The sequence below is a fragment of the Micromys minutus genome (assembly GCF_963924665.1).
Source record: "Micromys minutus genome assembly, chromosome: 19".
Lineage (NCBI taxonomy): Eukaryota > Metazoa > Chordata > Mammalia > Rodentia > Muridae > Micromys > Micromys minutus.
This window is the reverse complement of record NC_137954.1, coordinates 1,720,194-1,737,757: the sequence shown is the minus strand read 5'-3', so window position 1 is coordinate 1,737,757 and position 17,564 is coordinate 1,720,194. Positions and strand designations below refer to the sequence as shown.

At 39.1% G+C, this 17,564-nt stretch overlaps 1 protein-coding gene across 2 annotated transcripts in view; it reads left to right on the top strand.

Annotated features, from left to right (window-relative positions):
- HIBCH (3-hydroxyisobutyryl-CoA hydrolase) overlaps positions 1-17,564 on the top strand; it is a 57,741-nt gene that overhangs the window by 20,543 nt on the left and 19,634 nt on the right. For both annotated transcript variants that reach the window (XM_080932689.1, XM_080932688.1), the window contains exon 7: positions 10,885-10,963. In XM_080932689.1, the coding sequence (XP_080788815.1) occupies positions 10,885-10,963 (79 nt within the window). The remainder of the gene's footprint in view (positions 1-10,884; positions 10,964-17,564) is intronic.

Below are 17,564 nucleotides of genomic sequence, written 5' to 3'. Positions count from 1 at the left end.
TTTCTGGTATTCATGAGAATAAACATTTATGAGTAGATTTCTGAGATAAAAGTTAATACTTTAATTGAGAAACAGCATTTAAAATCTGGTTTGCCCTTTCAACTTCTGACGTGTCATTTCCTCAAGTAGTATATAACAGTGAGGTGAGTTAAAGCTCACATGGTATGCAGAGAGGGAATCCACATGTCTGAGATGCACGTGTGTGTGTGTGTGTGTGTGTGTGTGTGTGTGTGTATGTACTGTACCACTCCTACTTCTGTACCCTAGGAACTGGTTCCTGGAAGCCAGCTTAAATTACACACAGAGCATGGCATTGCTTTATATTTCTTGAGGTGTCTTTATACAGGGCTACCAGAAGGCTTGTGGTTATAGAAAACCAGATGAGGGCCATTCTACCATACAGATTGTTGTTAGAAACATCGGGAACCTGAACAGTCTCTTCTAAGAAAATCAAGATGTCTTTTGTATGCCAGGAAGCTAAGGATGAGTCAGTCACCAGAAATTCTAACCAAGGGGAAGGTACCAATTTTTAACCTGTAAAGCAAACTATTGTTGCCATGTTCTGGTCAGCTGTCCAAGGCGTGCCTCCACCACATCTTTTAGTCAAAAAGGCTACATGAGCCACATCTTGGAGATTTTTTAACTTTTCCTGGGATAGCTTCCATATGTATATTTTTTTTTCTTGTCTATCATTTTGTTGTTGTTAGACCCCAACTTAAAATTTAGAAGGGTTAGTATATGACCAAAATGGAAAATTAAAAGTTTTTAAGCCTTTGTCAGGAAGGCTTTGTTACTGAGTTACGGCAAATATATGGGTCCTGTGTGTTGCATGTAGGTTTAAACTACCACCTTTGGTCTGGGATCCAATATGCTAGCAGCCCCCACCTGGCATACCTTTTGCTCTACATACCCCCCATCTCCACCCTCACTTTAGCTTGGGGAGGTGTCTACACTACCAGTTCTCTCCCAGTTTCCCTTTTTTCCTTGACAATTTGCCTTCTTGATACAGTTGCTGGGTGCAGATATCTTCCACCAGGAAAAGCGTGTCCTTACCAATTTATATTCTCTGTCTCTTCACCCATATTAATGGCTAGTCCCACCTAGCTCCTGTCAAATATCCCTGGCCACCTGCCTGTAGTAGTGGCCACAGGCCCCAGCTACCCCTGAGACCTTACATGGTTGCTGTGTTCTTTCCCTTCCAAAGCATGGCAGAAAAACCTCTCTCTTCCCTTGTGGCTGCCTTTTTTCCCGTGAGACTCAGAAGTTTGGCCTGTATCTTCCTCCCAGAAACTGAACCCCTGGCTTTCGTTACCAACAAATCAAGAACCAAGACTATAACATCAGAACTGCTCCCTCCAAGTGTGTGTGTGTGTGTGTGTGTGTGTGTAAAGGGTAGTTAATGGAGTTCCTAGGTGGCCTTAGGGCACAGACCATCCATAGAGAATTATGACTCTGCTCAGTTAAGTGTGAATGAATTGGTTGCAGCTAGCTACTGTTATCAAGTGAGACTTGGTCCTGATATAAGAAGAAAACAAACAGTCCTAAAGTCACATTAATGCCTTTAAAAGGTCTGTTAGCTGTTGTGATGGTTTGTATATGCTTGGCCCAGGGAGTGACACTATTAGAGGGTGTGGCCCTTTTGGAGTAGGTGTGTCCTTGTTGGGAGTAGGTCACTGTGGGCATGGGCTTTGTCCTAGCTTCCTGAAAGCCAGTCTTCCACTAGCTGCCTTCAGATGAAGATGTAGAATTCTCAGCTCTGCCTGTACCATGCCTGCCTAGATGCTGCCATACTCTCATCTTGATGATAATGGACTGAATCATTAAACTTGTAAGTCAGCCCCAATTAAATGCTGTTCTTATAAGACTTGGCATGGTCATAGTATCTGCTCACAGCAGTAAACCCTAATGAAGACAGCTGTAATAGCAGCCCTTTTTAGTTTTAAAAGGTATTCTGTTCTTGCTACTGTTACTGACAATTGAGAAGATGACATGTTAAGAACCTTTTCTTATTATAATAAAGAACTGAACTTTTCTTAACATCATTTAGTGGAAGCTGGAGGCTTAATGGAACTTGAAAAAAATGAAATAATTTTATTAACTACATTGAAGATTTTTTTGTGAGAAACTTTTGAATTCTGCCTCTTTGCTACAGTTCTTCCCACTCTCTGAATTTTAAGTCTCCAGTGGTATATTTTTTTTTCCAATCATTTTAAAACTTTAGGAAAAGAATCAAGCCCCTCTTAAGACTGTAATTTTAGTCTTGTGTATACTGGCTCGCTTTGATGGCCTCTGCTATGTGATGACCCAGCAAAAAGGACCAGATGTGGCTCTTCAATTTTGGACAGTTCACTCTTTGAGTCTTTTCCTTTGTACATGGTAACTTCCTCGTATGTATGTGGATATATACACACATACATGTTCAACCCAATATAAACCTCTTCTCTTTGTAAGTTGATACCCTTTGTTACTTGTTACAATAACAACATTCTGACAAACACAAGTTCTCAAAGCATGATCAGGCTAGCGACTTTCTGTAGATGTCCAATCTCTTTCTCTCTCTCTCTCTCTCTCTCTCACTCTCTCTCTCTCTCTCTCTCACACACACACACACCTCAAATGAAGAACTCATTTTAACAACACATTGCAGAAATCATTAAGTATTGCTATGTTTTCCTCTAGCAATCTTGTCACAGTCACTCAAAGATCACTGATTAGCTTCCGTAATGCCAAGATATGAATCTGGGTGTGGATGTACATGCAGACAGATACACAAAGGGATACTCACTGCCTAGAATTATTAATGTACTGAGTGTGGTTTGCCACCACCTGCAGTGAGTAACAACAGAAGGGTGCAAATACAGTTTGGATGCTGCAGAATGTAATCAAAGTAAGAAATAACTTCATATTTTAAAGACTCAATTTATTCTTTTCATTATGTGCACACCTATATCTGTGTGTAAGTATGAGCATAGGAGGCATTACACATAACTGTAGTGCTATCATTCTGGTCAGTAAGATATATCTCTGATCAAAGAATCAATGTAAGATTGGCTATTATTTTTAAATAAAACATTTGGCAAATATATATTTTTAGTCTAACTATAGATTAGTTATATTAATATGTATGGTCTCTTATTTATTTATTTATTTATTTATTTATTTATTATTGGATATTTCTTTCTTTACATTTCATATTATCCATTTTGCTTATTTCCCCCTTGGAATCCCCCTATTTTGTTCCCCCCTAACCCAGGGTGTTAGCCCCCCCCCCACTCCCTCCTGTTGCGCCGCCCTGGCATTATTCTCCCAAACTGGGGCATCGAGCCTGCACAGTACCAAGGCCCTCTCCTCCCACTGATGCTCAACAAGGCCATTCTCTGGTACATATGTGGCTGAAGCTATGGGTCCCTCCATGTGTACTCTTTGGTTGGTGGTTTAGTCCCTGGGAGACTCTTGGTGGGGGATCTGTTGGTTGATATTGTTGTGCTTCCTATGGGGTTGCAAACCCCTTCAGATCCTTCAGTCCTTTCTCTAGCTCCTCCATCAGAGACCCTGTTCTCAGTCCAAAGGTTGGCAGCAAGCTTCCGCCTCTGTATTTGTCAGGCTGTGTCACAGCCTCTCAGGAGACAGATACATCAATCAGGCTTCTGTCAGCAGCACTTCTTGTTATAGAGCAATATTGTCTGGGTTTGGTGACTATACATGGATGGATCCCCAGATGGAACAGTCTCTGAATAGCCTTTTATTCAGTCTCCACTCCACACTTTTTCTCCTTATTTCCTTCTATGAGTGTTTTGTTCCCTCTTCTAAGAAGGACTAAAGCATCTGCACATTGGCCTCCTTTCTTCTTGAGCTTCATGTGGTCTGTGAATTGTATCTTGGGCATTCTGAAATTTTGGGATAATATCCACTTATCAGTGAGTGCATATTATGTGTATTCTTTTGTGATTGGGTTACCTCACACAGGATGATATTTTCTAGTTTCATCCATTTGCCTAAGAATTTCATAAAGTCATTGTTTTTGATAGCTCAATAGTACTCCATTGTGTAAATGTACCACATTTTCTGTATCCATTCCTCTGTTGAAGGACATCTGGATTCTTTCCAGCTTCTGGGTATTATAAATAAGGCTGTTACGAACATAGTGGATCATGTATTCTTGTTATATGTTGGAGCATCTCTTGGGTATATACCCCAGAGTGGTATAGCTGGGTCCTCAGGTAGCACTATTTTCAATTTTCTGAGGAACGATTAATTTCCAGACTGGTTATACCAGCTTGCAGTCCCACCAACAATCTAGGACTGTTTCTCTTTCTCCACATCCTTGCCAGCATCTGCTGTCACCTGAGGTTTTGATTTTAGTCATTCTGACTGTTGTGAGGTAGAATCTCAGGGTTGTTTTGATTTGCATTTTCCTGATGACTAAGGATGTTGAACCTCTCTTTAGGTGGTTCTCAGCTATTTGATATTCCTCAGTTAAAAATTCTTTGTTTAGCTCTGTACCCCATTTTTAATAGGGTTACTTGGTTTCCTAGACTCTAACTTCTTGAGTTTTTTTGTATATATTGGATATTAGCCCTCTATCGAATATAGGATTGGTAAAAATCTTTTCCCAATCTGTTGGTTGCCATTTTATCTTATTGACAGTTTCCTTTGCCTTACAGAAACCTTTCCATTTTATGAGGTCCCATTTATTGATTGTTGCTCTTAGAACATAAGCCATTGGTGTTCTGTTCAGGAAAAAATTCCCCTGTCCCTATGTATTGGAGGCTCTTCCCCACTTTCTCTTCTAGTTTCAGTGTATCTGGTCTTATATGGAAGTCCTTGATCCACTTGGACTTGAGCTATACAAGGAGATAAGAATGGATTGATTTGCATTCTTCTACATGCTGAAAACCAGATGAACCAACACCATTTGTTGAAGAGGCTGTCCTTTTTCCATTGAATGTTTTTAGCTCCTTTGTCAAAGATCAAGTGACAGAGGTGTGTGGGTTTATTTCTGTGTCTTCAGTTCTGTTCTATTGATCTACCTGCCTGTCTCTGTACCAGTACCACCCTGTTTTTTATCATGATTTCTATGTAATACAGCTTGATGTTGGGATGGTGATTCCCTGAGTTCTTTTATTGTTAAGAATAGCTTTTGCTATCCTGGCATAATTGTTATTCCAAATGAATTTGAGAATTACTCTTTCTAATTCTATGAAGAATTGAGTTGGAATTTTGTTGGGGACTGCATTGAATCTGTGGATTGTTTTCAGCAAGATGGCCATTTTTACTATTCAATTTATGAGCATGGGAGACCTTTCCATCTCCTGAGATCTTTTTCAATTTCTTTCTTCAAAGACTTGAAATTCTTGTCATACTTTGCTTTATGGTAGCCAATGCCCATAATCTCAGGACCTGAAGGAGAGATATAGGAGGATTAGGAATTTAACTCCTCTCATCTAGATAGCAAGTTTGAAGCCAGCCATGGCTTTATGAGACTCTGGGGGAAAAAACAAACAAACAAAGAAAAACAACAGCAAAAACAAAAGGGAAAAAAGGAAAGAAAGAAAGAAGGAAAGAAAAGAAAGGAAGGAAGGAGGAAGGAAGGAAAGAAAGAAAAGAAAGAAGGAAAGAAAGGAACCTACTTTTACTCAGGTGCATGGATTCGTGCCTTTAATCCTAGGCCTTAGATAGATATGGCAGGAGAACTGCTGTCACTTCACTGACAATGTAGACTAGTAGTGACTTCTAAACCATTCAGGGGACTGTGAAAATCTATCTGAAAATCAACAACTTTTACTCTCTGGAAGAGGGGGAGAGCTATTTTCTTCAGCTGTGTATCTGTTGTTAAGCCCACATGCTCCAGTACAGAGTCTCTCTCTCTCTCTCTCTCTCTCTCTCTCTCTCTCTCTCTCTCTCTCTCTCTCTCTCTCTCTCTCTCTCTCTCTCTCTCTCTCTCTCACACACACACACACACACACACCTGATATAATAACAGCAGGAACAGGAACACTCCTGCTCCTGGATTTCTAGGAAAATAATATGTACCAAAGGCAAGAGAAGGAGTCTGCTGCAGGAAACTTTTGGAATGTGCTCACATTTGGAATGTAAAGCAGGTAGGGGTTAAGTTCTGAAGTCTTAGCATCCTCTTGCATAAAGGCAAGCTGAATAATTTATCCTGCTGTCATTTTTGAAAACCCCTTAAGAGCTCAGCAGGGGCTTTACTAGAGCATCTTTACATTTTAGAGAGAGCTCTTTTATGAAAAGATCAGATTGCAGGCGAGTAGGGCTGGAAGAAGAGAGATTATTTAGGAAACTATTTTAGGGTCCAGGTGAAATGATATGAGGGTTCAGGTAATTAATGAAGAACAGGCAATGGAGTGGATTTCAGAGAGTGGGTTAGGAGAGATGTGACGAGATGTGACATGGGATGTATGTGAGAGATCACGGAGGAGAAAGAGGCAAGGGTGGTATTCAGGTTTCTAGTCAGGGCCATGGTGATGGCACTGTTCTTTCAGAGGTGGGAGGAAGCATGGGTGGGTTTGGAGTTGTGGGGAGCGGGATGGGAAACTCTATCTACTGGGGCTACTTAGTCTGAATCAATGTGTCTTACAGGATATGTGGGTTTGAAATTTGGGTTACTGCACAGGCAAGTAGTATAACTTTGAGATGCAGGTAGAATGTGCTTGCTCCTGATGTGTGAACTATCTCACAGTGGCTGATAAATGAGGGACATAGTATTAGAATAATGCAGAAAAGTTCATTTGGTTCATATGTAGGGTTTTGTTGGGGCTGGTTTTGCTAGACAAGGGGTAGATGGGATTGAGACTGTCAGCTAAGAGAAAACCTTAATTCATTTGTACTATGAACAGGAGTGGCTTTGTCTGTTTAAGAAAATTAAAAACAAATGTCTTTTCTAGGGGCATCTTCTACTGACCAAGTCTTAGTCCCCACAACTGGGGTGTTTTGTGGTGGCATTGCTGGCTCATAGCCAGATGTTCCAGTGCTATCTTGGCTCCTTGAGTTAAGCTTGTGCCAATATTTAAGCAGTGCCCTTTCTGCATTACTTTTATGTACATTAATCACCTACAGTGACTATGGAGCTGTGGAGCGGCCTTACTGGGAGCTTCAAATTGTAACCACCAGGCCATTTATAGTTTGAGTCAACACTATTATTCAACCTTTTTTCTATTCACTCTATGCAGTTTAATAGCGTATGAGGGGTTTTATTGGTTTATTTTAGGAATTCATTGTTTTACTGTTGAGAAGCCTAGTATAGAAAATAGAAGATTCTGTATAGGAATATATGGGAGTGTGAGTTTTGTTATATGCAGAGCTAAGTCCAGGATGAAATTCTTATGCACACAGTATTCTTAACCAGGGCAGAACATGAAGAGTCCACAGAAGACACTGAGGAAAGAGAGTGGGTGGAGGACTGGAAGATCAAAGCGAGCCAAGAGAGTGACCGTGTCTGAAACCTTCTTGTTGGCTTCGTGCTCCAGAAATCTTTGAAGATTCCTTATATTGCCATAAGCAATGCTTTTCAGGTTCATTCTATGCACTTTGTTCTCAGACCTCAAATTCCCCTGTTCTCCGAGGCAGTTCGTGTTATTTAATTAGAAAATGGTGGTGAGTGCTTACATATACTGGGCACTAGTAGCTTGCTAATTGTTTTTAGGCCTTTCAGAAGAGTAACTATGAATATATTTTGTTTTAAGATAAAATAAATAGGACATCAACTCAATATTCCTTATCAAAATTGAAGTTTAAGACTTATTTAATGTTTGGAATCTTTTTAAATGTTGAAAGTCTGTTAAGAAATGATTTGTTCAGGCCACTCCTGCCAGGAAATCAGGTGCCAAATGCAGATCTTCACCTCTCCCTCCATCCCACTAAGTCCAATCCCCCAGTCTCATCCCCAGCTCTGCAGAGCACCTGCAGCAGCTTCACCCCACTTCATTTGTAATCATTTCCCACAGATTTTCTCCTTGTTTCCTCTCCTTCATTGTTTATTCCAGCCCCCAATTTCTGTAGGCCCTCCCTGGGAATGCACAGGCCACTCTGGCTATGGAAACTGGTGGCTAAACCTTCACCTCTCCTTTTGTTCTTCCAAATTAAGTCCCCAGTCTCATCCCTCGCTCTGAAGTAGACCATCTAATGCAACGTTCCCCCTCCCCCATTTACACTGGATCACACAGTTCTCCACATTTCATTATACCCACTTGTTGTTTTGACCCAGCCTCCAACCCTAGCAGGCACTCCCTGGGAACCCACAGGCCTCTCTAACCAGGGAAGCAAGTAAACTAACTGCAAATCTTCACCTCTCTCCATTCCTTCAAGTCCAGTCCTCAGTCTCATTCCCAGATCTATATCAAACCCGCTATGGTCTCTCTTCACTCTCTGCTGTCATCCCCAGGGAACTAAGTAAGCAGATTCTAGTGGAACACCCTTCCTTTCTCCCTCGTGTGGAGGCCCCCCACAGCCCTTCCCTATTCCTAAGCCTCACACCCCAATACCTAGAAACACATTTTATGTGATATTTGTATCAAATGTCACCGTAAGAGCCATTATTTAGTAATGCAAAGTGGTTTTTTAGTTAGACCATCAGTTGAAGGTATAAAAGGTTAAACTTTAAGTGAAATGGCCTGAAGCAGTAGCTGATGGAACGAGCACAGGAAGAATGGAAGAAGGTGACATCCCTGGTAGGCTGGGCTGGAGTGCAGCCCTGCACAGGCCATGGGATGGAGTTTTAAAGATATATGCTGCACTCATTATTAGAACATATATAATATAACTGTGTCTCTGTGTGTGTGTGTGTGTGTGTGTGTGTGTGTGTGTGTCAGGGTACACGGGGAGACTGAAGAGTTTTGATAATCACTGTATCTTTTGGAAGAACATGTTAACACTTAGATTGAGAATTATAGTAATATTTTAGCTTGACATGTAAATAATAAAGGTCATAGTTATGTACTGCTTGTGGAATTGTGGTAGTTAAAAGACAAGGGGCAATCATTAGATAGAGGAGAGCTGAGCCAGGGCCTGTGAGTGAAGACCTGGAGTCTTCTGTGTCTAGGGCTCAACAGAAGCCTACCTTAAAGCTGATACTTTCTTTTAAAATTCATAGCAATACACTTCAGAAAAATTCTAAGTTCTTGGCTACAATATAACAAACTAGAAGTACAGAAAGTAAGGGAAAGACTCTTAAAACAACAAAGGAAATCATCACTATTACATGTCTTACTTTCATCAGAATTTTAAGACTTTATGGCTGTTTTGAAGTGTATGGTTGGTCTCATTTGGGCAGTGTTGTCAGTTGACCATGTCCTAATGCAATGATAAGAATAAACAGATGTGCCTACTCAGTGAATCTAGTATACCTTACAGGTGTTAACCACAAAGGACATAGGAACAAAATTTGTCCTTGATTGATGTGTATATGGCCATGATTATTAGACTTTAAACTTAATTTACAGTACAAAACTATATAAGAAATAACATAGGTGTTTAAGTGTTTTCTTAATGAGACGCTTAAAGGTTTTAATAATGTACAAGTGACAGAACTTAGGTGGCAAAATGTTATTTTAGGAAATATAGGATATTTAGGAAATTTTAATGAAAACAAAAAGATTCAGATATTGAGCCCTATTTAGCTAGTATGTAGCACAAAGAGCCTGGCATTGTTCTAAATGCTTTGCATATGTCACTGGTTAAGATGGGAATGAGAATGGGGAGGTTAGGAACAGCATGAATGGAGTAGAGCAAGGGTAAGGACAGTGACAACAGTCAGCACACAAGTGACATCAGTCAGCACACATAGTGACAACAGTCAGCACACAGTGATAACAGTCAGCACACACAGTGACAGCAGCCAACACTCACAGTGACAACAGTCAACACACAGTGACAACAGTCAGCATACAGTGATAACGGTCAGCACACATAGTGACAACAGTCAGCACACAGTGACAGCAGTCAGCACTCACAGTGACAACAGTCAGCACACAGTGACAGCAGCCAACACTCACAGTGACAACAGTCAGCACACACAGTGACAACAGTCAGCACTCACAGTGACAACAGTCAGCATGCACAGTAGTGACAACAGTCACCTACACAATGACTGTACTCAGCACACACAGTGACAACAGTCAGCACTTAAGTAACAACAGCCAGCACACACAGTGACAACAGTCAGCACTTAAGTGACAACTGTCAGCATACCCAGTGACAACAGTCAACACACAGTGACAGCAGTCAGCACTCATAGTGACAAAAGTCAACATGCGCATGGACATCAGTCAGCACACACAGGGACAGTGGTCTTCACATGTACCTCCCTTTCTAGCATTTGCTCTATTCGGTGTCTTCCCTCTTCCATGTCATTTGTTAAGCCTGAGGTAGACTTTCAACCAAATCTCATAGTAGCCAATTTGGAGGAGTTTTAAAATGTGTTTCATTAAATGCTGCATGTAAAAATAATGATGTTGCTAATTTTATTTTATGAAGTAGGTAAGTAAAGAAATATATTACATGTTCTTTTTCAAAATTACTAAATTCTCTGAAAAACTTGATCATTCTCTCTTGGTTATTGGTGCCAGTAATAAGAAGTACTCAGCTTCCCGGGAGAGTCAGTGTCCTGTAATGCTGAGAAGGACCAGAGCACAATACAAATTGCTGAAAGGAACTACTCACTTAGAGCAGGTTAGCTTCACATGTCAGAGATGCAAATTCATCTGAAATTGTGAGACTGAGAGTCATTGCAGCCCACATGCAAACAAATTTCTGTAGAATATAACCATAATGTAAAACCTGCTTGCTTTGTAATATTTGTGTGTTAATGCTGTCAATTTATTACCACATTTTAAAGCATCTTTTTTTTTTCTTTTTTTTTCCCCTTAGGGAGTTGGTCTTTCGATCCATGGTCAATTCCGAGTGGCTACAGAAAGGTCTCTCTTTGCAATGCCAGAAACGGGAATAGGTAAAACTACCAGAAGGTTTTTGCAATTACTTTTGAATTACATTCCTTTCTACATTTCAGATATTTTATACATTTACACATGAAGCCAAAGGACTCCATGTGAGATACCATGATAAAAGAACTTAAAAACAAAACCAAGACACGATGTGTTAGCTCAGGATGTATATCACATATAAGAATATTCACACTATGTAGTTAATCTTAGATAAGGGAAACTTTATTCACAGTTCTATCTGTGACACACTGTGTTAAGAAGAATCATCCCAGTGGGGTGTTTTGAATGAGCTCTTGTTTACTTACCGAGTCACCTTGGTCAGATGCCTGTGCTGCCTATGTTGATGTCCTGCCAGCATGCTGCCATCTTGATTGCTATTGCCTTACAGTAACTCTGGAAATCAGGTGTGATAACCTCCAACTTTATCCCTTCTCCCCAGGTTGTCTTGGTTAGACAGATCACCAATATTTCTGCATAAAATTTAGTTTGTAAGTTTCAACATAACGTTCAGCCACAATTTTTTTCACTTCTTTGATGTGTGTGTTCTATGTGTATGTGTTTGTATGAGTGAGGGTGTGTGCCTGTGTGTGTGCACATGTGTAGTGTGTGCCTGTGCTTGTGGAGGCCAGAGGTCTAACTTAGGTGTCTTTCTCTGTTGCTGTCTAACTTAATTTTTAGGTAGGGTCTTTCACTGAATCTGAAGCTGGTCCATGTAACTAACTGTTTGACAAACAAGCCTCATGGTTTTTCTTGTGTCCAGTCTCCAAGAGTTAAGATTTTAGGCATGTGCCACACCATACCTAACTCTGTACATAGGTGCTGCACATCTAAACGCTGGCACTCACACACGGCAAATACTTTATGGAGTGAATCAGCTCCTCAACCCAAGAATTGGCATCTCAATAGGATGGTGTCTTTAGACCTATGAGAAAGTAGATTTTTTTCAGTTTTAAGTTTTCAAGGTTTTTCAGTTTTCAGTGTGTAGGTCTCACACATACTTTACCAGAATGTGTCTTCTACTACTTTATATTGTAAATAACGTCTTCAATTTTTTCCTTCTCTTGCTTACAGATCTCTGAGCCTTGAGGGAGAGGGGTTCCAAAGTTTCCTTCACTCTGCACATTATCTTCTTCCTTGGGAGAGCCTCTCCTCCCTTGTCTTTTATTAGGTACCAGCCTCTGTAGTTATTCAGATTATAGTCCACACATTGAAAGCTTAAAAGCTAACACACACATAGAAGAGAAAAGTTAAAATTTGTCCTTTTGGTTCTGGGTTGCCTCACTCAGGATGATTATGTTCGAGCTTTATTGTGTAAATGTCAGTTGACCGGTATATTGGTATTCCAGCCTTCCTGTTCAGAAAGTCCTTTCTTGTGTAAATGAGTTCAAGACTGCATCCCACTTTCTGTGCTAACAGATTAAAGGTGTCTGGTTTTATCTTGATATATTTAGATTCTAGTCTGTGCAGAGTGATAGGGATCTACTTTATTTCATTATATGTAGCCACACAGTTTGACCAGCACTGTTTGTCGGAGATGTTGTTATTTTCTCCAGTGTGTATTTTTTACTTCTTTGTTAAAAATCAGGTGTCTGTAGGTGTGTGGACTTATGCCCGGTTTTTCAATTCAATTCCATTGATCAGCATGTCTATTTTTATGCCAGTACCATGCTGTTTTTATTATTATAGTTCTGCAATACAGCTTGAATTTGAGGATTATGATAACTTTAACAGTTCTTTTATTATTCAGGATCATTTAGCTATCCTGGGATTTGTGTGTTTTCATACAAAGTTAAGTTTTTTTTTCTATTTCTATAAAGAATTGGTGGAATTTTGATTGATTGCATTGAATTTGTAGATTGCTTTTGGTAAGATGGCCGTTTTCACTATGTTAATCATTGTAATCTATAAGCATGAGAGATCTTTCTTCAGTTTTTTTCTTTAGTATCCTAAAATTTTCATTGTACAAGTCTTTGACTTGCTCAGTTACAGTATCCAGTATATTTTTGTTTTGAAGATATTACGGAAGGTGCCACTTTTTCTTTCTCAGTATGTTTATCATTTGTATAGAAGAAGGCTACTCATTTCTCTGTGTTAATTTTCTATCCTGTTACTTTGCTGAAAGGTTTAATTAGCTGTACAAGTTTTCCTGGTGAAATTTTTAACATCATTTATATATACAATCATATCATCTGCAAATAAAGATACTTTAACTTCTTCCTTTCCAAATTGCATCCCCCTAATTTCCATCACTTGTTTCATTGTTCTAACCAAGACTTCAAGTTCTATACAACCTTGTCTTGTTCCTTATCTTAATAGAAATGCTCTTTATTTAAGTTAATGCTGGCTGTGGGCTTGCTGTAAGTTATCTTTCTTAAAAAGAATGGCCCATGTATTTCTTTCAACTATGCCTACTTCTCTGGGATGAAGCCAAGTTATCATGATAAATATTTTCTTGGATTTGGTTTGTTTTAATGAAAATTTTCACATCTAAATATATAAGGGGAATTGGTGTGTAGACTTTGTTTTGTGGTTGGGTCGTTGTGTGGTTTGGGTATTGGGGTATTAGTGGTATCATAGAAAGAACTAGAGAGTGTAACTTCAGTTTATATTTTGTGAACTAATTTGAGGAATATTGTTGTTAATTCTTCTTTGAGGGATTGGTATAATTCACTGAATCCATCTGGCTCCACTTTTTGTTGTTGTTAGGAGATTATTTTTTATTCACCTTACATCTCATTAACTGCTCCTCAACCTGGACACCCCTTCAACAATCCTTCCCTTGTACTCTGAGACAGTGGAGGCTTTCCTGGGTATCCCCCTCTTTGGCACATCAAGTCTCTGTGACTTGAAGTTCTTATCATGTAGGTCTTTCATTTGCTTGGTTAGAGTTATACCAAGATCTTTTATATTGTTCATGGGTATTGTAAAGGGAGTTGTTTCCTTAATTTCTGTCTTGGCTCATTTATCATTTGTATAAAGGAGACTACTGATTTCTTTGAGTTGATTTTGTGTCTGGATATTTTGCTCAAGGTGTTTATCAGCTGTAGGAGTTCTCTGGTAGAATTTTGATTCTTTATATTGTTTTCTTTGCCTCTAGCTCATTGGTTTCAGGCCTGGTTTTGATTATATCCTGTCTTCTACTCCTTTTTGGGGTCCTTGCTCCATTCGTTTTCTAGAGCTTTCAGGTATACTTTTAAATTGTTGATATGAGACCTTTCTCATTTCTTTTTGGAGGCATTTAGTGCTATGAACTTTCCTCTTAGCACTGCTTTTATTGTATCCCATAAATTTGGGAATGTTGTGCCTTCATTTTTACTGAATTCTAGAAAGTCTTTACTTTCTTTCTTTTTTTCTTCCCTGACCCAGAGATTATTGAGTAGAAAGTTGTGCAATTTCAACTAGTATGTAGGTTTTCTAGTGTTTCAGCTGTTGTTGAAACAACTTCTTTCATCTGTGGTGGTCTGATAAGATACAAGGTGTTATTTCAGTTTCTTGTGTCTGTTGAGACTTATTTTGTGACCAACTCTATGATTAATTTTGGAGAAGGTTCCATGAGGTGCTGAGAAGGTCCATTGTTTTGAGTTTGGGTGAAATATTCTATATACGTCTGTTAGGGCCATTTGATTGATAATGTCTTTTAGTTTCACTGTTTCTTTGTTTAGTTTTTGTCTGGATGATCTATCAGTTGGTGAGAGTGGGGTGTTGAAGTATCGCACTATTAATTTGTGGAGTTCAATGTGCTATTTAAGTTTCAGCAATGTTTCTTTTACAAATGTGGGTGCCCTTGTGTTTGGGGCATAAATTTTCAGAATTGAGATCTAATCTTGACAATTTTTTCCTTTGATGAGTATGAAGTATCCTTCCCTGTCTCCTTAAGTTAATTTTGGTTGAAAGGCTATTTTATTAAATATTAGAATGACTACTCCAGCTTGCTTCCTGGGACCATTTGCTTAGAAAACTTTTTTTCAGCCCTTTACTCTGAGATAATATCTTTCTTTATTGCCAAGGTGGATTTCTTGTATGCAGAAGAAGGATGGATCCTGTTTCTGCATCCATTCTGTTAGCCTGTGTCCTTTTATTGGAGAACTGAGTCCATTGGTATTGAGAAATATTGTTGATGTTGGTGGTGTTGGGGTGGTGGTGATGGTGTGCATGTGTGTGTGTGTGTGTGTGTGTGTGTTTCTCTGGTTTTTGCTGGCTATGGAGTTATTTATTTCCTATGTTTTCTTGGATGTACTTGTCTTCCTTGGGTTGGAGGTTTTTTTTTTTTTTTGATATTTTCTGTAGTGTTGAATTTATGCATAGACGCTATTTAAATTTGGATTTATTTTGAGACACCCTGTTTTTTCCATCTATGGTGGATTTTTGCTGGGTAGAGTAGGTTGGCATTTGTAGTTTTCTAGAGGTTGCAAGATACCTGTCTAAGCCCTTCTGGAGTGTCTTTTGAGAAGTTGGGTGTAATTCTGTTAGGACTGCCTTTGTATGTTACCTTGCCGTTTTCCCTTGCTGCTTTTAGTGTTCTTTCTTTGTTCTTTATACTTAGTGCTTTCATTATTATGTGGTGGGAGGATTTTCTTTTTTTGTCTAGTCTGATTGGTGTTCTCTAAGCTTCTTGTATGTTTATAGGCATCTCTTTCTGTAGGCTGGGAAAGTTTTTTCTATGATTTTGTTGAGAATATTATCTGGGCCTTGGAGCTGGCAGTCTTCACCCTCTTCTATCCCCACCATTCTTAGGTTATGTCTTTTCCTGGCATTCCAGATTTCCTAGATGTTTTATGTCAGGAGTTGTTTTAGCTTTAACAGTTTCTTTGACTGATACATCAGTTTCTTCTATTGTATCTTCTATGTCTGAAATTCTCTCTTCCATCTCCTGTACTCTTTTGGTGATGTTTTTATCTGTTGTTTCTGTTCTCTTCCCCAGATTTCCCATCTCCAGGATTCCCTTAGGTTGTTTTTTGTTTGTTTGTTTGTTTTTATTGCTTCTATTTCCATTTTCAGGTCTTGGACGGTTTATTTCCTTCACCTATTTGTCTTTTTCTGTATTTTTTTAAAGGAATTTATTCATTTTCTCTTTAAATGCCTCTATCATCTTTATAAGATTGGATTTAAGGTCAGTTTCCTGTGCTTCTGTTGTGTTGGATACCCAGGCAGTTGTGCTCTGAAGGTGTCATGCTGCCCTGGCTTTTGTTGATTGTGTTCTTTCAAGGGCCTGTAGCCATCTGGATGGCTTTGGTCCCTGTATGTTCCTGTTGTAGTAGGTATTTAGAGGGGGGTTAACCTTGATGGTCCTAGTGCAGCAGGTCTCTGATGGGTATCCTTTGGCTGTATGGTTCAAGTCTCAGGTGATGAAGGTAGGTAGAGAGGTGGCAGGAGAATGGAGGTCTCCAGTGATAATAGAATGTTCAGGGAAGCTGGGGATGCCCCAAGGACTCTGTGTGGGGAAGGGAAGCTAACCTGTATGGTTCAGGCACCACAGGCCTGACGAAGGTGAGGAGAGGTGGCAGAGGAATCTCTTTGGAGATCTTTAATTATTGCTTCTAACTCACTCGGGTTATGGGTGTTTTTAAATTGATTATTTTGTCTTGACTTAATTTTGGTAGTTTATTTATATCAAGAAATTCATTCATTTCTTTTAGATTCTCCATTTGAGTAGAATACATACTTTTAAATTGTCCTTATGCTTGTCTGATTTCCGTGGTGTCCGTTGCTATGTTCTCCATTTTATCTCAAATTTTATTCCATTGGACCTTCTCTCTTTATCTTTTAGTTTGCTTTGGTGTGGGTGTGTCATTCTTGTTGATTTTTCACAAAGAACCAACTGTTCAAATTGATTCTTTATATGATTTTGTTATTATTTGTTTCTGTTTTGTTGATTTTAGCCCCCTGTTTATTTCTTTCCATCTACTTTTTGGGGAGTATCATTTCTTCTTGTTCCAGAGCTTTCAGGAATGTTGTTAAGTTACCAGTATGGGGATTCTCTACTAAGTGTGAAGAACATTCTTTCCAGTAGCAGAAGAAAAAGTTTCGACTTTGTCAGTATTGTTTCTGCATCTATTGTTAATGGTAAATTATTTGGTTTTTATGTTCAGATTTACTCTATGTTACATCTTCATCTCATATTAGTAATCCTTTTAATATGTTGTTTAATTTGATTTGCTGAATGAGGGGTTTGCAGTCTTATTTATAATGACCTTTCTTTGAAGAATGCATATTGGTAACACTGTTTCCCTTTTATGGATTAGTTTGTGTAGAATTATTATCATTTTCTCTGTCTTCTAAATGTTTTGTAGAATGTATGGGTAAAGCCTTGGAGACTGGAGTTCTCTTTTGGAGAAAGTTTGTAATCATAGATTTGAAGCCTCTGGACCTTGGCCAGTGCAGTGACCCTGAACAGGCACTGACAGGATGAGTCTGCAGGGATTTGTACAGCAGTGTAAAGCTGCCCAGGATACTCTTGTATGTGTTAACTCCATAGTGTTCTGTCTCTCTTATTCTTGATTGATTATTAGTCTGTTCCTTTTGCCCCAGATCATTCTAATTTGAAGTTTGTCATCTATATTTTTATCTACTTTAGTTTTCATTTGCAGCTCCTTTTTTCTTGTCAGG